Source organism: Sus scrofa, chromosome 8, assembly GCF_000003025.6.
Source record: "Sus scrofa isolate TJ Tabasco breed Duroc chromosome 8, Sscrofa11.1, whole genome shotgun sequence".
Lineage (NCBI taxonomy): Eukaryota > Metazoa > Chordata > Mammalia > Artiodactyla > Suidae > Sus > Sus scrofa.
In genome coordinates, this window is record NC_010450.4 from 74,928,046 (window position 1) to 74,937,526 (window position 9,481).

The 9,481-nt window shown below is 42.5% G+C and overlaps 1 protein-coding gene across 1 annotated transcript in view; it reads left to right on the forward strand.

The window, feature by feature from the left end:
- The window catches only part of DCHS2 (dachsous cadherin-related 2), a 272,450-nt gene extending 263,541 nt beyond the window's left edge, over positions 1–8,909 (forward strand). The window contains 3 exon segments of the mRNA XM_021101485.1: positions 1,034–1,136; positions 1,139–1,162; positions 3,808–8,909. Of these exon segments, the coding sequence (XP_020957144.1) occupies positions 1,034–1,136; positions 1,139–1,162; positions 3,808–6,431 (2,751 nt within the window). The 3' untranslated portion in view covers positions 6,432–8,909.

The window sequence follows — 9,481 nt, forward strand, 5'->3', positions numbered from 1 at the left end:
ATCTATTCCATTCAGTTTCTTAGGTATGCTTTCTATGTCATCATATAAAAGCATGTCACCATTTTTCTAGTTTTTAGGGCTTGGGAGCCCATTGTTCATAATAATTGAAACTTGCCTAATATTTGCAAAGCCACAGATGAGACAATAAGGTGGTTTGGATGAGCTGCAGTGAATTTGAAAACATTCTTTCTAGGCATATAGTTTTTTAAATATACTGATGAAACGTTTTGCAGAAACAAATGATGAAGGAAATGTGAAGTGGAAATGGTGGATTTCAGAGCATAGTGTTTGTTTATAGAAGTAAGGACTTCTTCCTTTATAGAGATAGGCGTTCAACCAAGTACTTGGAAATGGGCATCGGGACCCTTGAATGTAAACACATGCAAAGCTTACCTTTGCACAAGAGGTAAATTGCCCTAAGTAATGATTTCTGCGAAGTCTTACTCAATAATACACCGTTCATGATTATACAGAGTAGCGCATCCTCATATATGAGTGAGCGCCTTAGCTATTCTCTGCCACACAGAAATGATTTAGAAGGAAAATTTTTTCATAATAAAAACCAAAATTGAATGAAAAAAATTTTTTAATTTTTTTTTTTTTGGAGTTCCCATTGTGGCACAGTGGAAACAAATCCAACTAGTAACCTTTTGGATTCAATCCTGGCTTCGCTCAGTGGGTTAAGGATCCGGTGTTGCCGTGAGCTGTGGTGTAGGTTGCAGACGAGGCTCGGATCTGGCATTGCTGTGGCTGTGGTGTAGACAGCAGCTGCAGCTCCAATTGGACCCCTAGCCTGGGAACCTCCATATGCTGCGGGTGCAGTCCTAAAAAGCAAAACAAAACAATTTGTTTTTCTGACTTCTGGACCTATGAATACGATCTTCTTAATATGTCAACTCTGTACACCTAAGAAAGTCAGCTTCTCTGTCTTTGCCGTAAGCAAAATGAATAAAACGATCTCGGGTGCTGGCCCCGTTCCTGAAAATGACTCTGGCCTTTAAGCACAATGTCCGCCTCTTGCTTTTCCCCTCAGGTCACCATTTCTGAATTGGTGCCTGTGGGGCACCCAGTGCTGACCGTGGTGGCCACAGATGCGGAAAGTGAGAACATTTCTTACAGGATCCTTTCCTCTTCTAAGCATTTTCAATTGATGCTGCGAATGGTGAGTTGTTTGCAGTGACTTTAGTGTTCATAGACTTGCGTTCCAGGGTGGAAACCTGAAATAATCCTTTTCCAAATGAGCCTCAAATAGCCCTGCACTCCCACCTACTGGTATCATAGACGCCCCCCTTCTTCTTTCCCTTCGAGTCTAGCACTGTGGTAGCAAGACCTGCTGCTATTTCTCTCCTCCAACATCTCAATGGCTGGAAAACAAAAGGAACTGATTAAAGGCTGGCAAATGCACAGACGTTCAGAGAGCTCAGTATAGTAAACACCAGCTCATCCGCCAGCCAAGCACAGTGGAGGGAATTATCCCAGGCCTCAACTAGAATCAAAATGAAGTTGAAGGGGTTCACTTAAAACTGAAGACTTCGTGTTACCGGAGTTTGCAAGCTTTTTTCCAAGCCAAGTCATGGCATCATACTGACCTCAAGAAAAATTGAAAATGGAAAATTAATTGAACATCTCTATTGAGTGAAAACCATTAAGATGTTCTGGTTTATTTGATGCCTCTTTCTATTGTTAGCAGAGATCAAGATACCTTTGGATTTTTTTTTTTTTTTTTTTTTGCTTTTTAGAGTCACACCCACAGCGTATGGAGGTTCCCAGGCTAGGGATCACATCGAAGCTACAGCTGATGGCCTACACCATAGTCACAGCAACATCAGATCTGAGCCACATCTGCAACCTGCACCACAGCTCATGGCAATGCCGGATCCTTAACCCACTGAGCAAGGCCAGGGATAGAACCTGCATCTGCACGGTTACTAGTCAGATTTGTTTTCGCTGCGCCACACTGGGAACTCCAAGACACTTGTGGGTTGTTTTCGTTTGTTTGTTTGTTTTTGTCTTTTGTCCTTTTAGGCCCACACCTGTGGCATATATAGAGGTTCCCAGGCTAGGGGTCAAATCAGAGCTGTAGCCACTGGCCTTCACCACAGCCACAGCAACTTGGAATCTGAGACGTGTCTGCAACCTAGACCACATCTCACATTGACGCTGGATCCTTAACTCACTGAGCAAAGCCACGTCCTCATGGATACTAGTCATTAACCACTGAGCCACATAGGGAACTCCCAAGTGTGGTTTCGAAATGCCTTCTGGCGAGTGATTTCAGGTTAGAAAAGTTAGGCATGGTACAGAGAAAGTTTCACAGTGAGTAGACATTCAAAGCTAACTAATTAGCACACATTAGAGCACATTCCAGAAGAGAGAGGGGCCTGGAGCAGGTCATGCTGTGTGCTCCCTCCTGCACCCACCACGGTGTGGTTCCATGAGTCAGGGCCAGATGTGGATGTTAATAGGGTTGCTGGGCTGGTCACTTCCCGATATACACAAATTTTGGATCCTTAAGTTGTACACCCGAGACTTCCATAATGTTGATTACATGTCAATTATATTCTCAATTTAAAAAAAATTAACCTTAGGGTTACCTGAAGGGGGCGCGTTCAGTCACAAAATAGTATGAGGCCCTCGGAATAGAAGGAGGTCATGGGGACAAGTAGGAAATATGCCACTCAGTATGTGGATGAACAGCCACTGTGTGGATGTGACCATGTCAGGAGTTTGACTTTCCATCTCTTGGCCACAGCAAAGAGGCGGTCCCTTTGAGCACTCAGTCGTGGCAACACTTCTGCTTTGTATGCCTTCTAAACAAACTTGCCAATAAGACATGGATGAGAATGATTTTAGAATATTAACGATTACCAGGTCAGTTTAGTTCATGGCGGGGCTCTAACCGAAATGTAGCATTTAAATGATACCGTTTTGTCTTCTTTCTTAGTAACTTAAATGCATTTACTTGAGAAACATGTCATTACATGTATACTTACAGAAAGTATATGTTTCTAGGAGTTCCCTTTAGGGCTCAATGGGTTAAGAACTGGCAGAGTCTCTGTGAGGAGGTGGGTTCGATCCTTGGCTCACTCAGTGACCTTGCAAGCATTGCTGTAGGTCACAGATGCGGCTCAGATCCCGCATTGCCCACAGTGTAGGCCTGCAGCCGCAGCTCTGATTTGACTCCTAGCGCAGGAGGTGCCACAGGTGCAGCCATAAAAAAAAAAAAAAAAAAAAAGAAAAACGGAAAGTATGTATTTATATATTTACTATGATAAAATATATTACATATATTTCACCAACAGGGGAAAAATCCATTGCTGAATTAACCATGAGCTATAGAAAAAACATCTATAATTAAACCATAGTGGTAACTCTGCAATATCATATTTACTACTTTGATTTGAACAAAAGGAATGCCATCCATTATTTCCAGAATAAATATCTTTATGCCAGAATTCCTGTGTCTGTGAGTAGTAGAATGGGGTATAAATTATTCAAATAAGAGAACACTTTCCTTTAAAATAGTAATGGAACCACTTAACTCTACAAAAACAAAAATTTAAAAAAAAAAAAAAACGGTGGCCAATTCCCTCAAGCCCCACACATACTTAATAGAATGAATACGATGAATAGTGTTTCTGAATCTTAAGTGTTTACAGAAATATAACTATAATCAGCAATAAGCCCTTGGTCATAACTTACGTAACAAATCTAACAGATACCTTACATATCAGTCAATATTTGCTGACTGAAAGGATCATGAAAATTTTATTTCATAACCTTAAACGGCTGTGTCTTGTTCTCCAGGCACAATATCTACTAGCAGTCCTGTCTTACTGCTGGATGGAAAATCAACCGTTCGATTTCTTGTCGAAGCCAGCGATGATGGGATTCCGGAGCTGACAGCGGTGACCTTGGTGGAGATAGAAATACAGGATGTGAACAACTACGCCCCCGAGTTTGCCCTAGGATGTTACAATGTGAGCGTGCGTGAGGACGCGCGGGTTGGCAGTACGCTGGCCACCTTTTCAACTGTGGACCGTGACTGGACCCGTGAAAACACACACGTGGAATATTCCATCATCAGTGGTAATGCACAGAACGATTTCCAGGTGGAAACTAGATTCCTTCATTCAGGCTATTCTTACAAGCCCGTCGGTTATCTGGTCTTGCTCCACAGTCTGGACAGAGAAGCAACTGCCCATCACAGGCTTGTCCTTCTGGCGTCTGACCTTGGTCGCCCTCCGCTGAGTTCCTCCGCCACCGTCTCAATAGAAGTCCTGGATGTGGACGATAACGCGCCCGCATTCAGCCGTCTGGAGTATCAGGCCCACGTGAAGGAAAGCACCCCTCCCGGCAGTCCCATCACTGTGGTCTCCGCTGACGACTGCGATGTGGCTTCGCAGGCGGAAGTCACCTACCACCTAGTCTCTGGAAATGAGACAGGGCATTTCCGCCTAGAAGGCAAAACTGGAGTTCTTTATTTGATGAAGCCTCTGGATTATGAAGACACCATCAAATTCACCTTAACCGTCCAGGCTGCAGATGAAGCAAGGAAGCATTTTTCTTTTGCAGTTGTGTTTGTCAACGTCTTAGATGATAATGACCATGCACCTCAGTTTCTGTTTCCAAACGTGAACTGTGCTGTGCCTGAAAATCTGCCTCTTTTCTCCACCATATGTTCCGTGAGTGCTTTGGATTTTGATGCAGGTCCTTATGGAGAATTGACCTATTCGATTGTATCGCCCTGTTCCGTCCCTGCGGAGGCTCCTCAGGATCATGACGCCTTCCTCATTGACCCCTTAACAGGGGAGATTCGTGCTAAGCAAGTCCTTGACTATGAAAATGACCAAAAATACTGCCTCACAGTTCAGGCAAAAGACAAGGGTGACGCCACAGCCTCCTTGACGGTTTGGGTAGATATCGAAGGGGTAGATGAGTTTGAACCCATTTTCACTCAGGACCAATATTTTTTCAACCTCCCAGAGAAGACGAATGCAAGGCAGTTGATCGGCAGAGTGGAAGCCTTTGATGAAGATGCTGGTATTGATGGAGTTATTCTTTACTCCCTTGAAACGCCATCTCCGTTCTTTTCAGTAAATACAACCAATGGCAATATTTATTTGAGTAGAGCCCTTCCCTTAATGAAAAATCAAGTCAGCAACGAAGACACCATTGAAATGAAAATCATTGCTCAGAGCCCCAAACCAGATTCCAAGTTTTCATCTTGTACCGTTTTTGTGAATGTGTCCTTTTCCTCAACAGGAATGCGCTCAGCGGTGTCAGCTAGCAGCTTTTCGATCAGTCTCACTGTCTCCTTTTTAGTGTTTCTGTTTCTCATCGTCATTCTAATAGTTCTGATTTTAAGATGGAAACAAAAAGGTGCAACAAGCAATTATGAAGAAAAGAAAACCTCATCATCCTTAGATGTCAATTTGAGACTGAGCAGGAACACCAGCGAGGTCAAGCCCTTCCAGAAAACGAATGAGTGCACCAATGAGCTGGTGCCTGTGGACTCCGTGCCTGAGTGGTTGAGTTTAATCAGAGTCGTGGAAAAGGACATTGCAGATCCCTACAGATGCTCGAACTCGAGCAGCCGCTGTTCTGTGGAAGGAGAAACTGCAGAAGATAAGGAAATCCAGAGGATAAATGAGCACCGGTACAGAAAGGACTCTGACTCATCTCTGAGTGACCGGGAATCCAGGGTGCCAGACTCTGGAATCCCAAGGGACTCAGATCAGCTGTCTTGTTTGTCTGGGGAAACAGATGTGGGGGTCACTGCCGAAGCCGCAGAAACCTGCCATACGTTTGAGGAAGGAGATCAAGGAGAAGGCAGGGGCACAACCTTTGTTCAAAAGAATGTGTTACTGCAGCCGCTGAAGAAGAGAGAGGCCAAAGGGGCCATGGTGGGTGAGGTTGGAAAGGAGGCCGTCTTTATTTCAGGGGATGAGGAAACAGGAAGCACAGCTCTCTCAACCCAGGGAAACTCCGATCAGGGCGGAGGAAGGAACTGCCCCTGGGATTATCTCCTCAGTTGGGAACCCAGGTTCCAACCTCTTGCCTCCGTCTTTAATGACATTGCAAAACTCAAGGATGAGCACGTATGTATGCCTGGCATTCCAAAAGAGAAATCCTTGGTTTTCCCACCACCATTGATAACAGCGGTCGCCCAGCCAGGGATTAAAGCAGTTCCCCCAAGAATGCCCGCCCTGACCCCCAGGCAAGTCCTTCAGAAATACCCACACTCCCCCACTGGCTACCATCACAGTTTTCTGCCCGACGCCATGACTCCCAGTTTTTCTCCATCTCTTTCCCTGCTGACCACACAGACCTCTGCCATGACTCCACTGCTGCCAGCTGGAGAATTATTAGGAACTCACCTGAGTGGTACATGCCATGAACTAAAAGCAGCAGATGAAGTTCAAATATAAGGCAGTTGTGATGTCAAGTACCATCTCTGCAGTGGTCATGAAGGATTGGACAGCACCTTCCCAAGCAAGGTCCTAGAGGTTGCGTTCATTTATCTCCTAGTGAGTGATATCACTTAGTCTGGGTTTTTAGGGCCCCCTCATCGAAGTTTATCCAGTGTATTCCAGCCTTAATGAGAAATCACCATGTCTTTTAACCTTTAGGTTTTTCTCTCAGGACTCAAGCTTGTATATATTAAGGAGTGTATATTCTGCCATACCTGGTTTTCTGTATGGTTAGATTTCCAATGGACACGATGAACTTGACAGGCTGCCAAAATGTTGATATGAAAACAAATGGAAATAAAGTATTCTGCATTCTGGTCACATTACTGCTGAGTATACTGCTATTCATAACACAAATTTGTAAAGACTGAGTAAAGAATCAGTGTAGGACAGAAAGTCACAGCGAGGAAACTTGGAAGGATAAACAAGTTGTAAAGTGAAGCAGTTTTCCGCAGATCTCACATACTTGGAGGTGAGTCGCTCCACTTTTCCCATATGCCGCACTTGTGGAGTTTAGCCATAATTTGAATTTAATGCAGTGTCTTTTGAAAATCTAATGAGAAATTAAGAATGAAATTTGTCCCAACTCTGTGCCAAATAAGAAAATTATTCCTAATTAAATGAACCAGAAAGGCCTGTTCTTAATAGAGGGCTAGTATTGATGAAAGCAATAAGCATGTGGTTGGCGGCCACTTAAGATGTTTCCCTGGTCTTCTTTCCAAATCGAATGGTTTTTTTTTTTCAATGCTCTGTCTTGAAACAGGGTACAGGTACAGGCATTAAACTCTGAAGAGTCGTTTATATATGTAGCTCCATTTTATTTTCTTTTAGATACATTAACTTTGGGTGAGAAATAATTGATCCACTCCATGTCAGTTTTAGAAGTTTTTGCATAGATTAAATTAGGTCCTAAACTAATAATAATTTTCATGGAGTAATTTAGCAGTATATTTTTAATGAAGATTTTTTTTATATAAATATTCCTACTCTAAAAGTTGAGAATGGATATCAGAAGTATTTCTTCCCTTTGTTCAGACTCATCTATGTAGCGTTGCCATTAGAGGGAGCAGATTGTCGACGTGGCTAATATAATTCTGTTTGGTACAGCTACTGTTTCACAAATACAGGAATGTTGTGTGGTGTCCTATATAAGATGCTGTCTCCTGTCTGGTGACTCTGAGGATCCATCAGAGAGTCTCATCCCTTCCAGGAAAGCAGAGCATATCCTGATGTGGGGGGTCCGGAGGTCATTCGCAGTAGGCAACGTGGCCAGCCTTTGGAATAAGAGTTTGAGATTCTCATGTCAAGCCTAGCAGACATCTGATGGGGTTTTCCTACGAGTTAGTATGGGATTCAGCTATGGAAATAGCTCCTTTATATTTTCTTTCCATAGGCCTCATCTGTAAAATTGTGTGAGATAGCCAATGAATGTCTCTTTACTGAAAAACATTGTAGGACGCCGTGTATGATAACTAGTTTGGTAGAGGCATAATTCTAAGACTTCCTATGCTGGATTTTATCAGTTACCTATTAGAAATTGTATGAAGCATGAAGGTTTTTGGATAAGCCTGGAATCCTAGGGAACATCATTTAGGCATGGAACACTTCAAAAGTAAAGGATGGACGCATGCCTCTCCTTTACTTCATGGCATCCAAGGAAGAAGATTTCATGGTTTTCCTAAAAAAAATTTTTTTAATTATTTCATCATTCCATATCTATTCTCTGATCTCCTTCAAAAGATTCCTTGGCGCCTACAAAGAAACGCTATACTGATTTTCTTTTCTCATCATACATGGAAGTTTTGCTTTGCAACAGAATGATTTCTAGGAACCATTTTAGTGTTTTTAATTAAACAGGCTCTTCATTTAGTACACTGCAAAAGTTATCTATCTAACTCTTCCCCAAGTTGTTTTCCTGTGATGTTATTACTCATTCTGGACACGATTCTGCATTTTTTTCTAGACATTTAATAGAAACAGAAGACTTGAAGTATTTAGAGCTATTCCTTACCACCGTCTGGTGGATTTTTAATTGATGACTTTATTAATATTATAGCCAAGGCCCCTCTACTGCCAAACGACCATTACAGGGGGGGTTGAGAGTCAAAATGTGAACATGCTCATGAAGTGTTTGCAATAAATCATATGTCAGCCCTTTCAACCAGAGTGCCTTTTTCCTAAGTAAACAATATAATTTGTACAGTTTTCCTTCACGTTTAATATTAACTTGCCTCATATGGTCTGTGTTACTTTGCTGATCTACACACCGGCTTTCACACTCCAGAGGGGGGCATAGAACTTGTTAGTGGAAAATCGCATTAAGCCCCAAATTCATAAGCTATAAAATAAAAGACAGTTGTCTCTTGTGGAATGTTGGCTGCCTGAAATTTTGGACTTTCTTGTTGGCAGTCTTCAAAATACTGGTGTAAATCAGGACCAAATGGATATCAAAATTCCATGTCCTAGTAGTAATCATTGCATTGGCTTCCAAAACAGATTCCTGGGCAAAGAAAGGGAAAAAATGCTGCCTCTTTAGGGACTTAACATTTTGCCGTTCTTTTAAAATATTGAAAGTATTAAAATGTGCTGTAAACTACTGGGTGCCCCTGCATGTGCATACTGGGTCCATGACAGATATCCAGGTGGCCTTGTATTTCTTAGCACCTTTACCCTCGGTTTCAGGGCCCTGCTTGCCGGGTCTTCCGGAAGTTATGGTGATGAAAATGAATTATTAATTGTAAAATTATTTCCATCCCAGCTTATGCTTTGTGACTTCTGTGTTGACATTTTACACATACCTTGAGTTTAAAAAAGCAAGATATAACTAAAAGGATCTAAGAGGATAACCCACTTCAAAGATGGTTAGTGGATTCTCACATGACGTCATGGATAAGCTCATTTGGGTTTATTTTAGTTGAGCTCCTAAGTAGACAGGCAGCTGCTTGGTCAGCGCTACAGAGAGTTCGTACGGATAATAATGATGCAAGAAGGAGAAAGGGTTAAGAGTT